The sequence below is a fragment of the Phodopus roborovskii genome, unplaced genomic scaffold, assembly GCF_943737965.1.
Source record: "Phodopus roborovskii unplaced genomic scaffold, PHOROB, whole genome shotgun sequence".
Classification (NCBI taxonomy): domain Eukaryota; kingdom Metazoa; phylum Chordata; class Mammalia; order Rodentia; family Cricetidae; genus Phodopus; species Phodopus roborovskii.
In genome coordinates, this window is record NW_026126441.1 from 808,156 (window position 1) to 833,145 (window position 24,990).

The 24,990-nt window shown below is 46.8% G+C and overlaps 2 protein-coding genes across 2 annotated transcripts; both read right to left on the bottom strand.

Moving 5' to 3' along the window:
* Positions 1–3,709: 3,709 nt before the first annotated feature.
* Positions 3,710–5,574, bottom strand: Ccl19 (C-C motif chemokine ligand 19). Its single transcript, XM_051187546.1, has 3 exons — positions 5,385–5,574; positions 4,322–4,454; positions 3,710–4,131 (listed from the first exon to the last, which is right to left on the bottom strand). Exons 1-3 carry the CDS (start codon positions 5,443–5,445, stop codon positions 3,972–3,974), a joined length of 354 nt encoding a protein of 117 aa, XP_051043503.1. The 5' UTR covers positions 5,446–5,574; the 3' UTR covers positions 3,710–3,971.
* Positions 5,575–22,088: 16,514 nt separating this feature from the next.
* Ccl21 (C-C motif chemokine ligand 21) lies at positions 22,089–23,269 on the bottom strand. The gene is made up of 4 exons (XM_051187548.1): positions 23,116–23,269; positions 22,906–23,026; positions 22,628–22,810; positions 22,089–22,549 (listed from the first exon to the last, which is right to left on the bottom strand). Exons 1-4 carry the CDS (start codon positions 23,180–23,182, stop codon positions 22,516–22,518), a joined length of 405 nt encoding a protein of 134 aa, XP_051043505.1. The 5' UTR covers positions 23,183–23,269; the 3' UTR covers positions 22,089–22,515.
* Positions 23,270–24,990: the final 1,721 nt, after the last annotated feature.

Here is a 24,990-nt window from a genome sequence, read left to right on the forward strand (position 1 = left end):
TACAATGATACAATGCAGATAAAGGCCTGGGCACGGAGACCGGTACACAGTCACCATGTGGAAGTAAGTAGTTAAACCTTTAGATCTGGCGCCATCACACTACTCTCCATTTTCGTCTATGGGACAGGCTAATTCAGAAAGGTGGTATGTGTAGCCGCATTCTGGAACCAATTGCCCTGCTGGAACCCCAGTTCTGCCATTTTCCTAGCTGTCTAGCATAGGCATGTTACCTCCCTCTGTTCCTCATTTTTCCCCCACTTACAGCATGAGGTTGGCCTTATTACCATCAGCAGTGCCCAGCACCTAGAAAGTTCCAGTGGTGAGTAAGTTATTACTACAGAGCCATGTCTGTCTATGCAGACTAAGTCTCGGCGCGAGGGCATCTAAGAAGTGTGGTGTGTAAAGAAATGCCGGTTCTTGGAGAAAACTCCCCGGTTGGAAATCTTGCTCCTTTGTGAAGACTATTTCCAAGACCTTTTGCTGATTCTGAATTTCCCGGAGGGAAGAAGAAGGGGGTGGCATGGGGTGGGGGCTTGCCGAGAAGTTGAATATGAGATTATCAAAACCTTATGGAGCTGGTTCTGGCCAAACACTCAATCCCACAACAGCGGCAACTCTGACTGCCTTGAGAACTGGATGTGTGCTATGTGTGTGTGTTGTGTGAGTGTGTGTGTGTGCTGTGTATGTGTGTGTGTGTGTGTGTGTTAGGAAAGGACTATGCTCAATTTAGTTATTTTGTTAATCAAATACATATTGGGGCTTATTCTGTGCTAGCTGTGGGAAGCAGTGTTGGCAATGAATATGAACATGGCTCAATCTCTTCCCTGGGGAATTCTCAGCAGATGTTAATGGCAGGAGAAAACTTTATCTGAAAAGGCTGGGTACTCCCTGAGCACAGATGGTAGGTACTTTGGGGAGCTATTAGCTTTAGGGACTGTGGGTCTTCAGGTACTCTGGGCCTTCAGGGACCATGGGCCTTCTGGGACTATGGGCCTTCAGGGACTATGAACCTTCAGGGACTATGGGCCTTCAGGGACCCTAGGCCCTCAGGGACTCTGGGCCTTCAGAGACTATGGACCATTAGGGATCATGGACCTTTATGGCAGAAGATATCAACCTGCTTTAGGCCTTGAACCTGTAGCAAGTGCCCTATGCCCCAGGGAGGAAGCTGCCTATGTAGAGGCGTATAGCAGGCCTCCATGTCCTGCTTGGGAAGCTAGGAGTCCATGCTTCCTGTCAGAGACAGGCAAGCAGGCAATCTTCATCAGTGAAATCTAGATAAACTGGAGACAGATGGAGTTACTGTGCTGAGAAGGTTTGAGCAGGAAGAAGCAGCCCCTGGTTTCTAGAGAGATAAGAGAATAAGACCCAGTGCTAACTAAGGACAGGGGTGGAGAGGTGGTCATTACAGCTTGAGTGTGGGAAGCAGAAGAACCTAAGATGGAAGGTAATGGCTGGAGGAGTGGGGAAGGTTACATACCTGTTTCTTATGGGGTGTTCACTCCCTAAAATTTTAATTTCCCAGGCTTTCCTAGTCAGGCAGGAGATTGCTTGATATAAGGCATGCCGCTAGCTCCTAGATTTTCTTTCCTCCTTAGCATCAGCCTCCCCAGAACCTAAGAAGTGGGAACACTTCTGGATATGTTGGTTGTTGGGGAAACTGGTTCAAAGCTGAAGGTATAGTCTAAGATCTGAAGATCCACAAGTCAAGTCTTGGTATCAGACATAGTATTGAAGCCCTGGGCTAGAGAATGTGCAGGGAATGTGCCCAGAGTCACTCAGCGATAAGGTGGAGACAGGGGTTCACTCTTTAACCTTCCAGTGTCAATGCCATGGAGATAAGGTCCTAGGGCCTCTGTCCTGGTAACACCTTGGGCAGGGCTCCCACAGTGTCTCTTCTATTCTTTAGATTTCTGAGTCTGAGGCACCAGAGGGAGGATTTATGTTTGCTTACAAGGCAAGCTGACTTCTTGGTTTCCCTGAGACCTGAGCAAGATCCAAGGTAACATCTCCTGCCCCATATGTTTTTATCTTCTGTCTGTGGGAGGCAGAGTACTCCATAGCTAGGTGGCCCTACATATAGGTTAATGGCTTGGTCCATGGGAAGTGGGTATGGGGGTGGTGGATGGATGGAGGTCAACTATGGGCATGGATGCATGAATTTCTGGGTAATTTACCTTGGTAATAATTTTCTAGCCATAGCAACTGTTCTGGAAACCACCCTTGTGACTCTAAGACCTGCAATACTTGAGGTTTTGGACACCTGTCCGTGGAAGAAGAAGCTGCCACACTTCCAGTAGCTCCAGGTTTTTGCCCCCCGCCCCCTGGTCTTGCTTGATTGTAACTCCCTCCTGCCTCCTCTCTCACTGACACTTGATCTCTCAGACACCTGGATGCTTGGACACCTGTCTGGACAGCAAAGGTGGGGATACCTGAGAGCTGGAGATGGATGAGGGAGCAGGAGCCCCTCACCACACCTTCCCTTTAAAGGCTTGCCCAGCCAGGCCTGGCTTGGCTACTGGCTGATGTGTATCTCATGTAATGATGACATCTCTTCCCAGACAAGGGAAAGGGAATCTGTCTGACCCTAGCAACTCAAGACTTGCCCCTCCCCACTGGACATGCCCTTGGAGGTCACATCTATAAGCTTCCCAGGCACAGAGCATTGCTGTGGGCTGCTCCAAGAACCACAGGGTCTTTGTCCTGCAGAGTAAACTCTTTCTATAAGATTCATTGTTGCCTGTGTGCATGGAGGGGGTGGCCATGATGTTCTTCCATGCTGGATCTTGCAAGGGTCCCTGATTGCTCTTTCTTCTACCCCATGGGCCTGTCTTCCTTCCATGATCCTTTGGTTCCCAGTCAGTGTCTTTGACCCAGGATTGCTCTGATGGGGCTGGACCCTATTCAGACTATCTGAGACAGGAGAGCTGGTCTGGAGGTCAGATTTAGAATGGGTGGAGTGGAAGATGGGGCTATCCTCCATGGTTGCCGATCCCTTTCTCTCATATTTGTTCATTCTCTAAGTAAATATTTATTGGCTATCTTGTACCAAGTGATCTGTTGGAAACCAACAAAGATATGACCTTTGTCCAGGAAGAAACTAGCAAAATAGGTTATTGTAATGAATTCTCTCTCTCTCTCCCCCCCCTCTGTGTGTGTGTGTGTGTGTGTGTGTGTGTGTGTGTGTAGGTGGGTAGAGTATAGGGAAAGAACTAGATGCAGAGCCATGGGAATTTGGGAGGAAGCAAAGCTACCTAACCCAGTCTGAGTCAAAGATGACTTACTTCCTGGAGGAGGAAACAGCCAGACCCAGAAGGGCAGAGAAGTGAGAAGATTGTTAGAGGGAGCAACATTAGTTCTCCTGGACATTACAGCCATGCCCTCTGCCCCTCCTCTTATCCCCAGCAAAGCTCCCCTACTCCTCAGCCCCAAGGCACCTGGATGCTCAAACACCTGTCTGGATGGTAAAGACAGAAAGGTCTGAGGCTTCTTGGGGACTTTGTTCAGCGAGCTGATGCAAATTTTGTGAAATTGAATACAGAGTGTGATGGGCTGGGTCCTTGATTGTCGGGCTGGTTCTGGGAGCGTCAGGGTGTTAGGTGGAGGCCTGTGAACAGATTGCTCAGCATTCAGGGTACAAAATATATACTGCCGTTCCACCTCCTCCCTTCCTATTCCTGTCCTGCTGGGGAGAGAGTGAACAGACAGATCCATGGGTACCAAACAGCTTTATTGGAAGCACTGCAGTCTAGCCACCGAGAGGCTGTGCTTGTTCACATTGATCCTCTAGGCACAGCCCTGGCTGGGTTAGGTCTAGAGGGGAGCATCAGGAGGCCTGGTCCTCTCTCCTGGTCCTTGGTTCCTTGGGCCAGGGAGATTCACATCCTTTGCTCAAGACACAGGGCTCCTTCCGGTGCTGTCATGGTTAAATCCTGATGTGCTTTCTCTAAGGGGAGAAAGGAGAAGCAGGGTCATGGGCTGGAATCTTGGGCAGGGGTTTGGAGGATAGAGGCAGGGGTGAGGAGGGTCAGGCTTGCCATGGCAGAGAACTTCCTCAGTCTTCGGATGATGCGTTCTACCCAAGGCTGGTCTGGGGGTGCGCAGAGCTGATAGCCCCTTAGTGTGGTGAACCTGCAGTCAGAAGTCAGAGAGACTAAGTCCTAGAACCCAGTTTCCTAGAGGCTTGGAGGCCTTGTGTGGGGACCTGTTTCTGATTCATTGAAAGGCGGACTCAGCTGTGAGTTCAGGGATAAATCAGTGGTGGCGTCACCAAGGGCTGACAAGGAGATGGGTGGGGCTAGACATTCTTCCCACAACTCACACAACAGCAGGCACCCTGCAGCCGTCCTTATTAAGAAGGTAGCGGAAGGCTTTCACGATGTTCACAGGGATGGGGCGCTGGGTCACAGACAGGCAGCAATCTTCCGCATCATTGGCATCCCCAAGAACTGGGGCTGAGGTAGGGCAGAGAAGAGGAGAAGACATGGAACCCATGAGGAAGGAGGGCCAGAAGCCCTAAGTGACTTCAACAGCATCTCTGTGTGAGAGACCTGGACCTGATATGCAGTCGTGTGTGCCACTGTGGCCCTATCAACTGCTGAACATAACGGTAGTCTCTTATCAATAACCATTTCGGTGCATCTCACGAGTGCCTTCTTGCTGCCCTAGTCACACAGCCTCTCCCAAATTTTCTCAGTTTTCACCACGTTTTAGCAAATAGACAGGTAATGGCAGTCACAGTGCGGGGACAGAGGAGGCTTGCCTTGGCCGAGGACTCCTCCAGCTTTATGAATTACCATGTCGCCAGCAGATGGCCTAGAGTCCCAGCTATTAGGGAGACTGAGACATAAGGATCACTTGAGCCCAGGACTTTGAAACCAGCCTGGGTAACACCCACAGATTCCATCTCAAAAACCAAACCAAACCAAAAACCTAAAAAGGAGCAACAAAGAGGGAACAAGCTGTTAAGCACCCGCGATTCAGTGTTTCCCATTCTCTCAAGCTGAAGCAGATGCACAGCAAAACTCTTAAACTGTCTGAGGTGGTGGGTCTGAAACCAGGGTTTCATACACGAGACAAACACTCCAACTTAGTCATGTCCTGAGGCCCCTGAAGCAAGACACACTGTGCCTTCCTTCTGACACCTGGACACTGAGGTATCAGCACATGGGACCTGCAGAGACAGGGGCAGCCACCTGCCCCAGGATACGCCAGGAGCTGAGCCACTCAGGGATACAAGCACGCTCATGCTGAAAGGCACACACAGAAGGCGCAGGGAGCCCTCAATCCACTGACCCTGAACCCATGACCATTCTAACAATCTGAGATGGAGACACTACCCACAAACCATTGCCACCCCGCCTTAGTTACCTCCTCAACCTTACCTGGGAAGGTCCCGAGAACCAGCAGGCTGAAGACTACTAGTGGCGCTACACAGAGTGCCATGGTGATGATCTGAGGCAGGCCACAGAGGGTGTGTAAGCCTGAGAGTTCTTGAGTGTGTGCAGGAATCTGTGAGAGGCTGAGGCTCTGCGGGGTGTGCAGCAGAGTGATGGGAAGCAGGCGTCCTAGTGTGCTGGGAGGGTCCAGAGGCAAGAGCATGTGAGGCTGTGTGAGCACAAGTGAGCCTGTGTGAGGTTGCCACCAGCTCCAATTTATGCCCCGAGCTTTCACTTTCTATCCAAAAATTCCCCCACCATGGCCCATTTGGGTCTTCCCGTTTACCCCCCTCTGCCCCCCCTTTTTTTATTTTGGCAAAACATGACTTTGGCTTCTTTCTTCCCCCCACTCAGTGGCTTCATCCTCTGCTTTCTTTGGCTTTAGCTCTGAGAACTTCAACAGTCTGGCCAAAATAAAAAATAAAAAATGCCATGCCCTGTCAGCTCCAGAGAGAGGGTGTGTGCTGCCCTCTCTTAGTGTCATTGGCATAGTCAGCTGTAGGCCTGGACGTCAGAAGTGCTGGTTAGTGTGGGGTAGCGTTAGGAGCTGAGTTGACAAGCAGAGCTGGAAGGGAAGGCTCCTAAGGTCAGGGCCCAGGACCCCTATCCTACATCTCGGGCCCCTGTGACTCAACTACCTGGATCTACAAGCATTGCCCATTTTCTCAAATCCAATGCCTAGGTCAGAGGAACAGCTGGAGGGAGCCTGGGCTGGGAACAGCCCCCTTCTCTCTTTCCCTTCTCTCAATCCTGGGAACCAAGAGGGGATTTCTAAGGAGAGGGGCCGGCCAGCTCCTTCTGAGACAAACCCCTAAATTTCAAGGAATTGACAGATGGGGGAAGAATAAATCATTTCCCATCCTCGTGAGAAAGAAGACCTCAAAAGAACAACTAATGTGGGGTACCCTTCCAGTCCTCTGTATGTGTGTGTTGTGTAGAAACGTGTATGTTTGTGTGCATGCCCACGTAGAGGCCAGAGGTTGATATGTCTTCTTCCATGACTCTACGCCTTAGTTTTGGAGATGTGGTCTCTCACTGAACCCAGAACCCAACTTGGCAACACCAGCTGGTCAGTGAACTTCAATCATCCCCTTTTGTCTTTGCTCCCCCAAGCACAAAGATTACAGGTGTATGCCGCTGTGCCCAGCTTTTAAGGTGGGTTCTGGGGATCCAAACTCAGGTCCTCAAGCTTGCACATCAAGCATTTTACTGTGGTAGCCATCTCTCTAGCTCTTGAACCCTCATTTTAACCAGGGAAGGGGAGTCAGGCCTTGTACACACACTTGGGAGATGGTCCAGCAAAATGTTTAGCCACCTTCCAGATGATTCTCATGCAAGCTAGAATTTGATCTAGAGTTAACAGGTCCTTTTTTTTTTTTTGGTTGTTTGGTTGTTTGAGACAGTGTCTCACTGTGTAGTTCTGGCTGGCCTGGTATTTCTTATGTAGTTCAGTGTGTTCTCAAACTTAAGTAATTCTCCAGCTACAGCCTCTGGAGTGTTAGGATTATAGGCAAGCTCACTCCACCCATCTCTAATCACAGACCTTTTTTCCCCTTCAGATTTCAGGATGGTAACGAACCCCACCATAGTCAGACCCAAAGCTCTTTAATCCTGACTCCATCTCTCAAATGGATGTTTAATTAAAACGTTTTTGTTACTCTTTTTTTTTTTGATTTTTTTTTTTGAGACAGGGTCTCTCTATGTGGTCCTTGATATCCTGGAACTTTCTATGTTGGCCTTGAACTTGGTGTGCACAGCCACATCCAGCTTAGCAAATTATCCTTTGAAATATAAACTTGGGACTGGATAGATGGCTCAGTGGTTGAGAGCGTCAGTTGTTTTTGAAGAGGACCTGAATTATTTCCCAGCATGCACCACAACAATGTGTAACTCCAGCTCCAAATTTGACCCCCTCTGACCTCCTCAGGCACATACATACAAGTAAGTAATAACAAAATAGTTTTAAAAGTTATTCTTTCTGGTCCCTCACCCCTGCCCTGTAAGTAGTTATTAAAATCCTTGAATTCTCTGTAGTAATGAGTCTTTTGTATGCCGATGTGATGAGATAAAAGGGTTGGAAATATCAGCCTGAGAGACCAGAGGCAGGTTAGGTTGAGAAATCTGTAGCCAATAATGTCGTCAATTATGGCTACATAATGGAACTTCAAAAGGACTAATATGAGAGGTTTCTGACTAGCTGAGGGAATGGGGGTTCCTGGAAAGGGTGCAGAAGCTCTGTGCTCATCTCACATGCCTGTAAACATCTCTTTCAAGGCTTTCCACGTAGCCTTTTGTGGCTGTTTGAGTTAGAATGGCCCCCATAAGCTCACATATTTGAATGCTTAAAGCGATAGTTTGAATGTAACTGGCTCCCAAGGAAGTGTGGCTTTGTTGGAGTGGGTATGGCCTTGTTAGAGGAAGTGTGTCACTGTGGGGGTGGGCTTTGAGGTTTCCTATGCTCCGGGATACTACCCAGTGTCTCAGTCAACTTTCTGTTGCCTGCAAGATGTAAGGTTCTCACATACTTGTCCAGCACCACATCTGCCTACATCTGCCATGCTCCTCACCATTATTATAATGGATGGACTGAACCTCTGAAACTGTAAGCAAGGCATCCCAATTAAATGTTTTAATTTATAAGAGTTGCTGTGGTCATGTTGTCTCTTCACAGCAATGAAAACCCTATCTGAGACACTTGGTCATCAGGGAGTGGCACTACTTGAGAAGGATTAGGAGATGTTGATGGGAGATGTCATTCTGTAAATACGTTTCTCATACTGGTTAATGAATAAAGCACTGTTGGTCAATAGGAAAGCAAGATAGGCAGGACTAGGAGACAAGGAGGATTCTAGGAAATAGTAGAGAGGAGAAAACATGGAGAGACTGGAGAGAACAGAACCACTGGCCCACTCTCCAGTAAGATGAGACCATGTGGAAATACTTAGATTAATAGAAATGGGTTAATATTTAAGACAGAGCTAGCTGATAAGAAACTAGTAACTGGCCAACAGCATTATATCAAATACAGAGTCTCAGTGTATTATTTGGGGCTGCCGCTGTGGTGGGTCCAGACCGGCGGCGGGGAACGGGGAAAATTACTTGTAACAAGATGTGGTCTTGTTGGAGTAGGTGTGGTCTTGTTGGAGAAAGTGTCTCTGAGCTTGGGCTTTAAGATTTCAAGAGCTAAAGCCAGGCCTAGTGTCACGGTCTCTGTCTCTGTCTCTCTCTCTCTCTCTGTCTCTCTCTCTCTCTGTCTCTCTCTCTCTCTCTCTGTCTGTCTGTCTGTCTGTCTGTCTATGAGAGAATATGAGAGAAGCAGGCTCACAGCTATTGCATCTGCTTGCATGCCTCTGTCCTCTCCATCATGATGATTATAGATTAAACTTCTGAAACTGTAAGCAAGCTACCAATTAAATGCCTCCTTTTTTTTTTTTTTTTAAATAAGAGTTGCCTTGGTCATGATGTCCCTTCACAATGATGGAACAGTGACCAGGACCTCTTTGTAATAACCTTCATCACAAACAGTATACAGTATATGTGTTTCTCCAAGTTCTATGAGCTGTTCTAGCAAATTAGTCAAGCCAAAAATGAGGCAGGACGGAAAGAGAGAGAACTAAAGGGATGAAAGCAGGGAAAGTAGCCTTTCCCCCAGGATCTAGATGGCCTGTCTTGCTGTCTGAGTCAAGAAGCTTTAGATACTAAAGTTTAGGTGTAGCAAAGACTGCCTTTAGACATAGTGTGTTTTCCTAATGATGTCTTAAAGGTAGGTGGTCAAAAACAACAAACGAACTCTGCTTATACACAGTTAAAATGTTTGTAACCCAGAATTCTAATATTAATACCCTTTTCCCATCTCTGTCTAAACATATAAACAGTACATCTTATAGACCACTTTACATTTTCATTTACACAAAGTTCTTTAAGAAAATAAATCTGGGCTGGCGATGGTAGCACAAGCCTTTAATCCTAGCAATCATGAGTTAGAGGCAGGGGGATCTCTGTGAGTTCAAGGCCAGCCTGGTCTACAAAGCTACACAGAGAAACCCTGTCTCGAAAACAAAAACAAAAAACAAAACAAAACAAAAGAAAAAAAACAAAAGAAAAAAGAGAAAGAATATCTATATACACACTTTTACTTAAATTTTATTTTGCTCAAAATGTAAGCTTTGCTTAATATTTGAACATTGTTGTAAATTACATCTTTCAAAGAATGTAACTGAAGAGTCCGACGATGGTGGTGCACACCTTTAATCCCAGCACTTGGGAGGGAGGGAGGCAGGCACACACTGGAGAGACACCTAAGAGTGACTTAACAAAAGCCAACGTCCCTTTGGATGTGTTCTGTTCTGCTCTATGTAACTCTGAAGATAATGGGAGCTGTCAGGCAGCTAGAGCGGGGACCTGAGAAATGAGTACTTTCACTTCATTTGTCTACAACCAGTTCTGTCTTGACCAGAAGCCAGAGATGTCCTTAGTTCTGTTGGAAGTTCTGTCTTGTCCAGGAGAAATGTTTAGAGGTACTGGTTTGTGTTCTGATTTCTTGTTTTTATTTTTTGTTTTTTGTTTTGTTTTTGTTTTTGTAACATAGCAACCTAATGAATATAGCTGCCTGGATTCTATTTGTAACCAGAGACTTCATTGGCTTTGACGATGACTCTCAAACTCCAGTTCGGTCACGAGGATGCAGAGGTGCATGGTCATCAACCATCAGTCCAGGTAGACCAGCTGGAACAACCAATTCATCTCCCTATAACTCTAGTCAGTAAAGTATTATTAACCCTTAGACAAAGACACTCAGTGGCAAGCCTTCCTCAAGACCCTCCTGCTATATGGGAGCCTTGTCTGTTTCCTTCCCCTTAGGCTCTGTTCTATAATAACACTCCTTTCTAAAAAAACTCACCATTTGTTTTCTATGTAATCCATTTTTCTAGTTCTTGAGACAAAGGATCCAGAAACTTTGGTGGCTATTGATGAACAGGGATTCTAGTCCCTGAGTTATGTTCACCCTAGGTGAGAAAGATTTTTGTCTAAATACTGAAGCTGTCATTTTCGCATCACTCAACCATCCTGAAATTCCTCGAAGTACATTCAAACACCAGCTTTGCCAGAGAGGAGGTCCCTGTTGGGGAGGGAACTCTTCAGGTCACAGATGGCTGTGTAGAGCTATAGCCTCCTGCTGCCACCAATAAGGGCATCTATGTCCTTTAATTCACTTCAGTTCTGATACTGCTGAACTGAAGAGGGCTCAGCCCAAGAAGATGACTTCTAGATTCAGGTGCTGGTGACAAGCACGGGTTGTGGCTTGTGCTTCTGACCAACCATCTACATATGCAGAGGTTCCCATGACCTCCTCATCAATTCCCAGCTGCAAGACTGACTCAATACTGCCACCAACTGCCTGGGGTAGGAAAAGTCTCCATATGCAGTTAGCAGAGGCCACTCAGAACTGAGTAGTAAGAAGAGAGGGGAAAGCATTTGATCTTCCTATGTCCTTACAGTGGGCCACTGATTTTCTGACAGAATCTCCAGGGACACTGTAAACTTTATCAGGGGAGACTCCTGGAAATAGACCCCTAAAATGGAATCCTAGGATTGAGAAAGCGGTCCCAGGAAATCGTGAAGATGCAAGAGTGTCACAATCACTTAGACTGTCACCAGTGAGAAGGGGACACAGGGTGGGACTCGTCAGGACCCCAGTTTGACCCTCTTCCCAGTCTTTGCATGCCTTTTGAGGAAGTCCCAGGAGACACGGAGTATGATGGGTAGGTAGAGGTTATTTTCTGGTAGAACTCACGCTCAGCGGGGAAAGCTGACAGTGGCCAGGGAAACCATTGCAGCAGTCTTCATTCTAGGCATGTCCTATACCGTTTTCTAACACCTCCAACAAGCTAGCTCTGTCCTGTTTATGTGACTGAAAGGCCTGCCCGAACTTTATCAGGAAGCCTCTTGCCATGTAGCCCTCTTATAAGATTTAGGGTTTCTAGAGTTGGGTTTAGATATTTTTCCACTGATGACATTTTAATTAGTTCAGGACACCGCATCTCCCAGGGCCAGAGAGAGATATGAATTAGGTTTACTTCTTCTGACTGATGCCTAAAGTCCTCCTTGTTCATAGACTGTTTCTGTGAAGGAAGGATCCAGCCCCAATGTCCTCCAAGCCTGCTAATGTCTAACTAGGAACCTAATACAATGTTAGAAGTGAAGATATTAGAAGATGGAGTTCCAGAGGTACTTAATTGCTGTGACTACAAATGATGATTGCAAGTTGTGGTTGCATATATTATTAGGTGCATGGCTCATTTCTGATTGTGCTGACAAAATTGTGATTAAAAAATACAGATTAAGAACATAAAGTGGGTTTTTCTTCTTTTCTCCCTTCCTTCCCTGCTTCTCCCCCCCCCCTTGCTTTCTTCAATGCAGAGTCTCACTCTGTAGCTCAGGCTGGCCTTGAACTCATGACAATGCTCTTATCTCAGTCTCTTAATGTTACAGAATATTATTTTAAGGTGTGTTGCTTCTGTTTATGCTGTATTTGCTTAACTCTGTGAAGCTGTTATTCTTTGCCTGCATAAAACACTTGATGATCTAATAAAGAGCTGAACAGCCAATATCAAGGCAGGAGAAAGGATAGGTGGGCCTGGCAGACAGAGAAAGTAAATAGAAGGAGAAATCTGGAAGAGAAGGAGTAAGATAAAAGAAGGAGAGAAGGATGTCAGGGGCCAGCCACCCAGCCACCCAACCACCCATTTAGTCATGGAGTAAGAGTGAAAGTAAGATATAAGGAAGTAAGAAAAGGAAAAAGCCCAGAGGTGTTATGGGATTTCCTGTCCAGTTCTGCAACTGCCTTGCCCCAAAGGAACACACAGAGACTTATATTAATTATACAATTTTGGCTGGTGGCTAAGGCTTCTTATTGCCTAGCTCTATCTTAATTACTAACCCATTACTGTTAATCTATATATTTCCACGTGGTCTTGGCTTACCAGGGAACAGCTGATGCATCCTCTCTTCCCGGGCTCACATCATGACTCCTCTCTGCCTATACTTCCCAGAATTCTCCTCCTCTGGTAGCCCTACCTACCTATCCTTCCTGCCTGGCCACTAGCCACACAGTATTTTATTCATCAACCAATAAAAGAAACATATATACAGAAGGACAACCCCATCACAGAGGCCAAAGGTAGATGGGATAGTTTAAGATAAGTAAATCTGGCAAGAAGCAAGCCAATAAGGCTGAATGTTTATAGTTAAGGATAAGCCTCTAGGTGTGATTTATTTGGGAGCTGGGTGGTGGGGCTCCTGAAAGCATACAACAACAACAACAAAACCCAACTACACCTAGTGTTGGAATTACAGGCATGGCACGGAGTCACCAAGTCCAGCAGGAATCTTTATTTTATGTGGCCCTTATGTTCCCCTCCTCCCCCCTCTTCCTCTTCTTTACCCCCCTCCCCACTTCCTGGAGAGCTGCTGATCTTCAATTTATATTGAAATCCTGAAGAAGGAGGTTCTGATACTGGGGAAGGAATTCCACAGCAACAGGATAGATGGACTTGCCATCAAGAGAGAAGGCAAGCAGGCAAAAGAGCAAAGTTTCCTTCTTGCATTTCTTCTATCTGGGCTACCAGCAGAAGTTACTACTGCCTAGACATAGGGTGGGTCTTCCTGCTTCAAATAATCTGATCAAGAGGAAGTCCTTGCCCAGAAGCTTGGGCTTTTGTTGACTGTATATGTAGTCAAGTAGATAAGAAGATTAAGCAACACAAGGATCACTCATGAGTATGAGGCCAGCATGGACTGCATAGTGAATCCTAGGACAGCCAGGCTGCAGAAACTGGGGCTGGTTAAGAGTGTGTGCTGTTGCAGCAGACCTGCATTTGGTCCTCTGTACCCACAATGGGAGGTTCACAACCAAGCTCAAGGGAAGCTGATGCCCCCTTGTAGCCTCTGAAGTCACCTACACACACACACACACACACACACACACACACACACACACACACACCAAACCCAATCAAACAAATGGAGTCAGGCCCTGGCAGGAAACTCAGACTGTAGTTCCCCGTTGACAGTGTGGACAATGTGACCTAAGGGTATTGTCTTTACTACAGCACAGCAGCTAGCTGGATGTGTATGCCGTATGCGCTATTGAATGGGCACTGCATGTTAGGGAACAGACCCTAGATGTTTTAGAAGTTGGGAGCAAGCATGGGAAGGTAGCTTAGCGTGTTAGTTTTTGCTCCTTCATCTGACCACACAGCTTCATGGAAACATTCTCTAGGGTTGATCAATGGAGAGACATGAATGGTCTTGATTTTTAGATGGGTCTTTGAGGTTTGCTGGCATGAGGGAAATAGTTGCTTACAGCTCTAGGGGTGGCCTGCAAGATGATGAAGTGAACTCCTTTCAGTGGGGAATTTCAGGCAGAACATCTTGTGTCTTTTTGTCTAGCAGAGAAGGTCCAAGATTTGAAACTATGCTAATTTATATGCAGTGGCTGCCTGCCCTCACCCCTATAAACGGTTCAGTCATAAATCTCTTCCTACTAAGTCTTTCAGAGTATGTATTTGCCTCCTGCCAAGGTCCTAAGCCCCACAGTAGTATAGCGCAAAGCTGGTGTGGAGTTTCAGTTGTTTCATTACCATTTGTCTTGAGTGCCTGTTGGGAATGCTCCCAAGAATCAGCAGGAAAGAGTGCAATAATGGAATAACAGTATATAGAACACGGGTACCACATTCACGCAGTGAGTTTATATTGAGTCCTTCTCTGTGCCAGGCCGTCTCCAGCATTGGGAAACAGCAGCAAACAAAGCAGAAACGTTCCTGCTGTTGCAGAGTTTTTATCCCAGTGAAGGAGAAAGACAACAAACAACAAAAAACTGCCAAGGAGAAAGGTGGAGAAGGCAAGATTGGGGGCTGGAGAGATGGCTCAGCATTAAGAGCACTTGATGCTCTTCCAGAGGACCAGAGTTCAGGTCCCACCACCCACATCAGGTGGCTCACAGCTGCCTATAACTCCAGCTTCAGGGGATCTGACACCCTCTTCTGGCCTCCACACTCAGCCTCACATGTGTGCACATACACATATGCAGACATACAAATACAAATAAAAATTATATAAGAAGGCAAGAAGCTAGGTACGGTGGCAAATGCCTTTAATCCCAACATTTTAATCCCAATAAAAGGCAGGTGGATCTAGGCCCAGGGCAGTCAAGGGTACACGATGATATCCTGTTTAAGAAAGAAAGAAAGAGAGAAAGAGAAGGAAAGGAAGAAAGGTAGGCAAAAATGGTAGGGAGTACACAGGTGTGTGCTATTTTAAATCAGACAGTCAGAGGAGCCTTTAATGACATAAAAGCAGAGAGTTGGCATGAAGAGAGAAAGAAAGAGAGAGAGAAAGGAAGAAAGAGAGAGGAAGAAAGAAAGAACAAGCCATACAGAGATCTGGGGAAAATATTCTTGGTAGAGAAAACAACAGATTCAACAGCCATGAAGCAAGAGCGTGAAGAATGGCGGGAGGCCCAAAGTGCAAAGCAGCGGGAAGCAGGCAATAAGGGGTGAAGGGGTGACAGTGTGTGGCTGTCAGCACGGTAGGTTTCTACTTTACTGGGTGGGTGACTCAAGAGGCTATTAGAGGGATGAGCAGAGCTCTGGCATGACCTGAATTAATGTTTCCAACCTTCCCTACAGCCGTTAAACAGCAGACTAGACCAAAGTAGTGAGCATGGAAGCAGGAGTTGGGGCTGGAGGCTATTGCAGTAATCCAGGAGACACAAGATGGTGGGTGTTTGGAGTTGGTGAGAAGTGCTCAGCAGAGAGCATGAGAGAAAGCAGAGGCAAGAATAAGACAGGCTTGATGAAAATGGATGGAATGGTTACCATGCTGTGGATGACTGCAGGGAAGTAGGCTTGTGAGGAGACCAGGAGCTTGGTTCTGACTTGCTAAGTTGAAGCTGCACCTTGGATACTTAAGTGGAAGGGTTATGTAGGTAGTTGGCATGAGCCTGGAATTCAGGGGGAAGATGCTAGCTGAAGACACACATTTGGAAGCACATGGGTGGCACTTAAGGCCTTAAGACAATGTGATCACCAAGAGAGGGAGTGTAGGTAGAAGAGGTCCCAATTTCCAAGGCTTGAGGCTTGCCAACATTAAAAAAACAGGGTTGGGGAAAGCTGGAGAGACGGTTCAGGTGCTTGCTGTGAGAACATGCAGGCCTATGTTTGGACCCCAGTACCCACAGGAAAGCCAGGGGCAGTAGTACATATGTGTAGTCCCAGCATTGGGAAGGCAGACACGGAAGGACCCTTTGAGCTTTCTGGCCTGCCAGTCTAGCCCAGGTGATGAATTTCAGGGTTTGTGGGAGACCGTGTTTCAAAAACTAAGGAGAGCTGGAGAGGTGTTTCCGTTGGCTGCTGTTGTAAAGAACTGGAATTCAGTTTCTTGCACTTTTATCGGGTGGCTCACAACTGCCTGCAACTCCAGGTCTAGGGTATCTGACATCTTCTAGCTTCCTCGGGTACTTGCATGGTACTTGCGTGCATGCACACACAGTAATATATGGTAGAGAGTGACTGAAGAAGATAGCCAATATTGGGCTCTGGCTTCCACACACACGTACAAGTGCACATACACTCAAATGACATGTGCAAATGCACACATGCAATTGGACAGTGAAGAGAAATCAGGGAAGGAGGAGGCAGGTGGGGGGTGCGAGGAAGGTGCCTACTATTGTAGCAAAGAGGGGAAGGACATAGACATTGAGGTGGCTAATTTTGACTGGATGTGGAATCAATTTCTTGAACTGAGAAGACCCACTCGAAATGTGGGCAGGACAGCTTTCTGGGCTTGCCTAAGCCTGTGCTTTGTTGCTAAGTTCATCTATCTCGTTGTTGCTCCTGCCACATTTCGCAGCTGCCAGAGAGCTTCTCCAGTCTTTCAATAGGAGCGAAGACTAGCAGCTTTCTAGGAATCCCCTAGGCCTCCATTGCCAGAGCCAGATTGAGAGGCATCCAACCTCGTGGACTGTGGAGTTACCTAGTTCTCTGTCTTTCCAGTATAAAGATAGCGCCCTTGAACTACCCAGACCATCTTATGCCAGCCGGTCTAGTGATCCCCTTCTAATAAATATTAGCGGCTTTCAGCCACCCTCATCCAGCCACTGGTTTAGATTTAGTTGGGAGTAGCGGTGAGGGTGGGGACAGAGGCCTGCAGATCACGGAGGAAGGTGTGGAAGGTTGCTGACTATGCACGGAGCGGTGCTACCACCTTACTCAGTTCAGCCGCCACTAAGCTATGTTGTCTATGAGAGGCTCCTAGTTCAGCGTGAGCCCTGGGAAAGTTGTCCCAGATAGGACTCCTCAGGTGGGCTTAGTTCAGCTTGGCTTCATACTCCACTAAGGAATCTGCATCCTCTTCATGTGTCTGACTATATCCTTGTACCAGAAAGGGGAGGATTGGATGAGGGGACCTTTGCCATTTGGGATAAAGGACTCTCCATCCCCCACCTTAAGCCTGGAAAGTCAATCAAGTTTGTCGTGGAAGTAGGGATGCAAGAGGGTGAATGGGAGAGGACCCAGGCTGGATGTTTGAGTGAGTGTGTGTCCTCATATGTCCCTGTCTGCGATTAGCTTGTGGTGCAGGTGATGTGTTGGCTGATGTAAAGAGTGTCTACTCTTTGGCCTGCAGGGGGCGCCCCGAGCCTGGAAAGCAAGGCTCGGTCCAGGCGTTTAGTTCAGAGGATGCGCCAGCGTTAGCAGAATGTCTTTTGTTCCCTCCCAGCTACTCCGGGGACAGGGTGAGTGTGGGACAGGGAATGGGAACCACATTTCTGCGATCCAGGGTCGTGTAGGTTCCTGTCCTGCAACTTCTAGCGCCAGATCCCCAACCCAGGCCCTCGAGGTCAACAGGCATTCAACCAGGCAAGAGGATGGCGGTGAATAGGAGGCGTTTACCTCCAAGGTCCCACCCAAACACCTCAGTGTACCCGAATCCGTGGCACCAAATGCTGAAGATACAAAATAACTGATGTTTGACTTAAAGGATGAAGGAAGTTCACAACACCTCCAGCGCCTTCCTTCTCGTCTCAAGTTCCTAAATTACTTAGCACCAGAGCCCACTCTAAGTAAAGGGTTTCTTTATTCCCCAGGGGTTTCTTGACTAAATGCAGCCTAATGAAAGGCTTAAACCTAAGGAACGGGAAAGAAATTTGTCCTATTCTTAAATGGGAACAGATAAATGATAAGCCTCTGTTCTAACATGATACACATAAAATAATAAAGGCAAATTTAAAAAAATAGTTTTAAAGTTGGATGAGGCAAGGATGAAGCGTGCAAGCCAGGACCGCGGCCGATGCTACCCCCTGGTGGCTGAGCCAGTGATGTGTCCAGGCAATGTCCAGAACAGAAACAAACCACTGTACAGGTAGGTGTGTTCACGAGAGATGGGTCCGCTTAGTCTCTTAATACAGGGCTAAATTATGTTATAATGCTACTATCACAGTTAATGCATTTAAAGCAAAATTAGCAATTTCAACAGAGTTGTTCTGGGGTATTTAAGTTTGCCACCAAGGGAGAAACAGTAATCTTGAAGAAAGTGAAATGTTTACATAACCATCTCTGTATCCTGGAGGATGGCTTAGCTATCAAAAGCTCTGGCTGCTCCAGCAGAAGACCTGAGCTGGGTTTCCCGGATCCCCATGATGGTGAAGGGAGGACCCACAACCACCTGTAACTCCCACCTTCTTCTGGCTTCTGCAGGCACTTGCCACACTCACAAAATAGACAAATATATACTACAGAAGTATGAAATTGTGGCTAGCTAGGTATCACAGACTGCCTCCATCAGTTAAGGGCACTGGCTACTCTTCCAGTTAAATTCCCAGCATCCACATGGCAGCTCACAACTGTCTGTAACCCCAGTTTCAATGGATCTGACATCCTCCCTCAGACATACATGCAAGAAACCTGGCTTCTCACCTTGGAATTTCCTTCCAGGTATATGCTTGACCTTGTGAAGGCCTCAGGCTTCGGGACTGACTCTAAAGCGGTTAAAGGACTGGTAAGACAGGAGTGAGACAGCCTGGAGGTATAGTAGCAAGCCTTTAGTCCCAGCACTCAGGATAAGCAGATCTTTGTGAGTTTGATGCTAGCGTGGTCTACAGAGTTATTTCCAGGACAGACTCCAAAGTTACACATACACACACAAAAGGAGGGAACCAAGGGACCCAAGAATAGTCATATTCTGTAGCAACTCTAATAACAGAGAGCTGGTTACATAAGTGTGTGTGTGTGTGTGTGTGTGTGTGTGTGTGTGCGTGCGTGCGTGCGTGCGTGCGTGCCTGCTTGCATGCCTGCCTGCCTGCTTGCATGCCTGCCTGCCTGTCTGCATGCATGCATGCACATACACCTAGGTGTTCCCTTCACGGAAGAGAAATTGATGAAATAATTTAAATATATGGCATTAATAACCTACTGAATGGCCCTGAGCATAACTTATTCCTAGAAGGTAGTGTGTGAGAGAGAGGGAGAGTTATGCCCTGCGTGTGCATGTGGTCCATACAGGCCAAAAAGGGAGAGAAGAAACTCACAGCTGCCTGTAACTTCAGGGCATGAACACCCTCTTTTGGACTTCTTGGGCATTGTATGCATGTGCACAAATGCATACACATACATCTCAAATAAAAGAAAAACAAAAGGCCAGGGCTGGGGCTACTAGAGTATTGTAATAGAGCTCTTACATGGCATGCATGAGATCCTAGAGTTCATCTCCAATATAGCTTATAAAGAAAAAAAAAACATTGAAAGACAAAGGAGAAGTAAGAAGTGCGTACACTTCATTCCTTGTTCTTCAGTGAATGAATATTTGCATAATCATAATAATGTAAATAGATCGTGATGAAATATAAGGATCATGGAGCTAAATCTCCACTCTTTATAGTAAGCAGTCTATTGATAACATGCTCAGCATGAAATCAAGAGATAGTTACAAGGATTTGGAATGTGGAGCAGACTCCCAGAAGAAATACCTTAAGAGTTAAAAGTTGAGGGGACTGGTATTGTTCAGAACAAGATTCTGGTACTTTCTTTTTAGGAAAAAAATTTAAAAAGTTTTTTTTAAGGCATGACTATGTTTACATGACTTAAAAAAATATAATTTCTGGGAATAAGGAAGAACAGAACAACATTGTTAAAGAACAAAATTGACAAGAAAAGCTGTCCCTCATTCTCTGATGAAAAAATACGTGATTGCATGTTTATTGAGAGCAGGGCTCCAGGCGAACGCCAGTCACATAGGTGTAGCAAAATGAAATCTTCTTGCTTTTGTCTTCTCTTTCCTTCTTTCTTTGTATTGGATACTGAGTGCTGGGTTTCTCACACCCTAACCAAGCCTTCTGCCATTCAGCTATAGCCCCAGACACAGTTCTTACTTAAAAGAATTTTTAAAAAAAAGTTGAGACAGTACTTCCCAGGCTACCCTTGAACTTATTTTATAGCCAGGTAGGTTATTAGTGTGCGATCCCCCTGTCTCAGCCTCCCAAGCAGCTAGGATTACAGTCCTGTACCAATAGGCCTGGCTAGGTTTTGCTTCTGCCTGATTTTCCTCTCACTTTAGAGTAGATATGAGTGTGGGCTGGGCTGAGAATAGAAATTTCTAGATGTTAAAGGCCCTTTTGCCTTTTGTAAAAGTCTTCTTTAGACTGTGGAGGAGGCTGTCCTGTAGGTCCAGCCACTGTGAACACTGGGGTCCAATTCCTGGAAGCTAGGGAAGTGACAGGCAGATGGCTTCAGGGGTGTGGTGAGGTATTCAGGTCTAATTTCAGAGGCTCAGGTATCAAATTTGGCATGGCTGAGAGGTATATAACCTGTGGGGACCACAGGAGTCACTTTTCCCTGGCAGTGTCCCAAGATGGCATGGCTGTGGGGGTTGGTGGGTGCAGGGAGGAGGCCTCACTGGGGCTAAGTGTTCTAGGAACTCTAAACAGCCTTTGAGAGATGGGATTCCCTGAGAGTGAGAATCTGTCAAGGTTTTTTTACTAGCATTCCAGTGCAGGAGATTGGAGTAGGAATGACATTAATTAAATAGACATTCTATAATGAGGTGTGCATGCTGTGCACATTCGAGTTCGGAGGCGAAGATCACCGCTGATTGCACAAAGATCAGTAGACTGCCTTGTCCTCACCAACCCCAGGAGGAGTGAGGGGCAGATGCAAACACTTGGGCGATTTTGTGAGTGGTGCGGCCAACTCAGGCTCTGTGGAAAGGGTGTTGCCGCAGCCCTCACTCCCTGCCTAGGTCCTTGCCTGTCTCATCTTTCCTCCAGGATCTGTCCCCTGCTTTCTCACATTGTCATGGCTCATCGGTGGTTTTCTTTGCCCTTGCCCAGGGATTGGAGGGTCTGTGCTGTGAGGTAGAGGGAAGCCTGACTGTAGTCTTCTTGAAGGGAAGATAGATTTATGTTTGAATTCTGGGCTTCCCAAGACCTGTCCCAGGAGGCTAGTTCCTTGGATTCAAGAAACTAGAGGAGACAGTTGAGGAGATAACTCAGTGGGTAAGTGAACTTGCTGTGAAATCGAAAGGACCTGGGTTCAAATCCCAAGTACCCATGTAAAAAACTGGGATTATAAGGTGGAGAGTTATAGAGGAAGACACATGTTCTCATCTGGCTTCTTCACGTTTCCCACAAATGCAAATACACAACATGGGCACGCACATGCATACTAACAACAGGAAAAAAGATTAGAGGAGCCTGAGGACTGTAGGTCCTGGCCACAGGAGAGGGAAAAGATGGAGGAGCTAGCTGGAAGCAAGCTAAGGGATGCAAGGGACCAGACTTCGATGAGAAGAAATCACAAGAGCTCCATGAAACAAAACAAGAAGCTGAGAGGGCATCTGCATTAAGTAGTCAGGAGGGAGCCCTCTGGGCTTTTGGAGTGGATCAGGGTTGTGGGGTCAAAGAAACAGGCTTTTCACTCCTGGAGTAAGTGTGCTGAACAGAATCGGGGGAGGGAGGCCTCAAAGGCCTGCAGAGCCATGGAGTTTGTGAGTGTGTGTAAGTGTGAGTGTGTGAGTGTGAGTGTGTATGTATGTGAGAGAGTGTGTGAGTGTGCGTGAGTGTGTGCGTGAGAGAATTGTGTGAGTGTGAAAGTGTATGTGTGTAAGAGTGTGTATGAATGTATGTGTGACTGTGTGAGAGTGTGTGAGTGTGAGTGTGTGAGAGTGTTTTAGTGTGTGCATGTGTGTGAGAGTGTGTGAGTGTGAGTGTGTGAGAGTGTTTTAGTGTGTGCATGTGTGAGAGCGTGTGAGTGTGTGAGAGTGAGTGTGTGTGAGTGTGTGAGAGTGTGTGAGTTCGTGAGAGTATGTGAGAGTCAGTGTGTGTGTGAGTTTGTGTGTGAGAGAGAGAGTGTGTGTGTGTGTATTCCCACTCATGCTCTGGATCTTTCCATTAACAGTTTCTTCAGAGACCTTGGCTCACCTGACCATTAGCCTCCCTTTACCTATCACGGGTTGGGGCACCCTGGGAACAAAGAAACTATTGGAGTAGGTTGGAATGTAGGGTTCACGGTTCTGAGCTCTCAGCTGGGACCCGGAAAATATGACTTCACTCTGAAATAACATTGACTCCCTGCGAACACAAGCACCCAGGAACAGGTATTCGGGTTGAGGCTGGAACAGCTTTTTATTCAATTAGGAATAAATCATATTTGCAAGGAAAAGGGTAGGGCACCTCGGAGAGCAAGGCCAGGTCTGGGGACCTGAGTGACCTCCCAGAGGGGACAGTCCTGCTGTCTCCTTCTTGACTCTTCCTTCTAACTCTCCGGGTCTGGCCCAGGGAGGGCAGCTCAGCCATATAAGAAAGGGGTGACCATGCAGACTGGATGACTGAAGCAGGACAAGGGTGTGACAAGGCCGGCATTAGGAGGCTGCTCTGGGGCTCCCGAGTCCTTCCTGTTTCCTAGCCCTTTCTTTGTCCGTGTGTTGGCGCATGAAGCCATAATGAAGTTCATGGAGAATCTCCTGAGGTCCAGGGGTACAGGGGTCCAGGGGTGCAGGGGTCCAGGGGTGCAGGGGGGTCACTGGGCTAGGGCCCCCTTGGGACCTGTGTCTGGTCAGTCCTGGGAGAGCAGAAGAGAGGTGTGAGAGACAGGTGCGGATCCTCTTTCCTCCCCTTCCCGCCCGGTCAGCTTCCTCACCTCTTCCAGCCTTTGGAGCCCTTTCCTTTCCTTCCAGGCTTAGAGGTTCCTCTGCTCTTCCTGCAGTCTGGGCTCTGTTTCCCGGAGGCTGCAGACTGGTCCAGACATTTCATCAGCTTCTGCACCCAGCCTTCTTCAGGGTTTGCACATAGCTCAGGCTGAGAGCGCTTCCGGGGTAAGAACCTGAGAATTGGGGGGTAGTAAGCTTTCTTAGTCTGGCCCACCATTGCCACCCCTACTCGACCCCCAGCCTGTACCCACCCCTCTGGTTCACTCACAGGATAGCTGAGACGGTGCAGCCTAAGCTTGGTTCTTGCCTCCTGTAGCCTCGGACAATACTGTAGGGAATCTTCCTCCGGCTGTACTTGAGGCAGCAATCCTGACCTCCGCCATCGCTGCCTGCAAGGTAGAGGGTACAGAACCAGAGGCGACTCAGAAGGTCTCGTTTAGCTCCCTTCTCCCAGCCAAAGCCTCTTCCATCTTGGTACCTTGGGTCCAGGGGATGCAGAGAGCCAGAACCAGAATAAGGAGGCTCAGAGCCAGTGTCTGAGCCATGGTTGTGGCTGAGTTGAGGATGAGACCAGAGCTGTGAGTGAGATGGACAGCTGCAAGTTGGGGTCTGTGTGTGGGCTGCGACTGGCTTGTTGCCTATTTATGCATTCTGACACTTGGGCTTCCCTCACAACCCCTCCTTTTCCTGCGAGTTGGGTCTGGTGGGGAGGAGGTGTTAGTGAACTCTAGCATACAGGCAGTCAGCCCCTAACTGCCTCCCTCCTCATCTCTTCCTGGTCCTCCCTCACTGCCCTGCAGGCTCCATACATTTTCAGCTAACAATTAAGATATATATATATATATATATATATATATATATATATATATCTGATAATAGACATTAATTTAGATACACAATGTGCAAATGTGTCCTCTTATTCTGCGGGTTTCCTGTTGGTAGTGCACAAAACTGAAACGTTCTGTGAAGTCCAATTTCCTTCTCCCCCATGACCTGTGATGTTGGTATCACAATATCATATTTAAAAAAGCATTCCAGATCCAACCCTGTGAAGGTTTCCCTGACTTTTTTTTTTAAGTTTAAATTGTGTATTTATGTGTGTGTGTGTGTGTGTGAGTGGAAAGGTGCAAGCAGGGAATTGAGCCCAAGTCCACTGAAAGATCAGCGCCGGTTCTTAAGTGCTGAGACACCTCTCTCCTCTGCCCTTAGGTTTTGTTTTGTTTTCACTATTCCTTTTGCTTTTTGAGATTATAATTATGCAGTTTCTCCCTTCCCATTCCTCCCTTGGGACTCTGATACGGACTGCCAAATCTGAACAGGGTACAGCTTTGTATTTATTCAGGTCTGCTTTAATTAGCAATATTTTATAATTTTCAAAGTATAAGTCTTATACCTACTTGACTAAGGTTAAAATGTAATTGTCATTTTAATTTCCTTTTGGGATATTTTTTTTTTGGAGATAGGGTCTCTTTACATAGCCCTGGATGGCCTGGGACTTGCTCTGTAGCCCAGGCTACCCTTGACCTTAGAGGTCTGTACGCCTCTGCCTCCAAAGTGTTGGAATTAAAGGTGTGCACCCCTATGTCTGGCTTGTAGGACTCTCTTACAACCCTTCCTATTATGTCAAATAATAGTAGTGTCTATTTTCTTTTCTGACTTCAATGACTTGATCTTTTAAACTCTTTTATCATCGTATATCAGGTGCACTAGTGTTTTTGCCCATGTGTACCTGTGCACATGTGTGTGCAGTGCTCATGGAAGTCAGAAGAGGATGTCAGATGCCCTGGAACCAGAGTTACTATGAGCCACATTGTGTGTTTTGATAATTGAGCCTGGGTCCTCTGGAAGAGTTGCCGGTGCTCTTATTTATTTATTTATTTATTTATTTATTTATTTATTTATTTTAATTAAAACATTTTTGAGACAGGGTCAATCTATATGCCGCTGGCTGCCCTGGAACTAAACATGTAGACCAGGCTGGCTTTGAATTCACAGAGACCTGCCTGTCTCTGCCTCTGGAGTTCTGGGATTAAAGCTGTGCACCACCATTGCCCAGCTTTTACTTTTTCTTATGTTCTTTCTATTCTTTATTTTATTGATTTCTGCCTTTATTGGTATCATTTCCCTCTTTGTACACTGTTTAAAAAGTTGACAGCTGAGATAGGCTACTGTGTTTCATCCTCATACCTCTTAAGCTGCTGTCTCACTACAGAGCTCAGGTTAGTCAGCCTTGATCTTGTTTTGTGGTCCAGACTGACCTTGAACTACTCGAATCTTCCTCTTCTGCCTCCTAAATGTTGGATTAAGGGTGTGAGGGGCCATCTCTGGCCATTCTCAATGTTTTCATAGACTT

What these genes read in the sequence shown, in the direction of transcription:
- Ccl21 (XM_051187548.1), bottom strand. Translation starts at nt 23,182, where the DNA reads ATGGCTCAGACACTGGCTCTGAGCCTCCTTATTCTGGTTCTGGCTCTC. An exon ending in CTGCATCCCCTGGACCCAAG is followed by an intron (nt 23,027 to 23,115) that starts GTACCAAGATGG and finishes TCTACCTTGCAG; the next exon opens with GCAGCGATGGCGGAGGTCAG. An exon ending in TGCACCGTCTCAGCTATCCT is followed by an intron (nt 22,811 to 22,905) that starts GTGAGTGAACCA and finishes CCCAATTCTCAG; the next exon opens with GTTCTTACCCCGGAAGCGCT.
- Ccl19 (XM_051187546.1), bottom strand. Translation starts at nt 5,445, where the DNA reads ATGGCACTCTGTGTAGCGCCACTAGTAGTCTTCAGCCTGCTGGTTCTC. An exon ending in GGTTCTCGGGACCTTCCCAG is followed by an intron (nt 4,455 to 5,384) that starts GTAAGGTTGAGG and finishes GCCCTACCTCAG; the next exon opens with CCCCAGTTCTTGGGGATGCC. An exon ending in TGCAGGGTGCCTGCTGTTGT is followed by an intron (nt 4,132 to 4,321) that starts GTGAGTTGTGGG and finishes TTCTGACTGCAG; the next exon opens with GTTCACCACACTAAGGGGCT.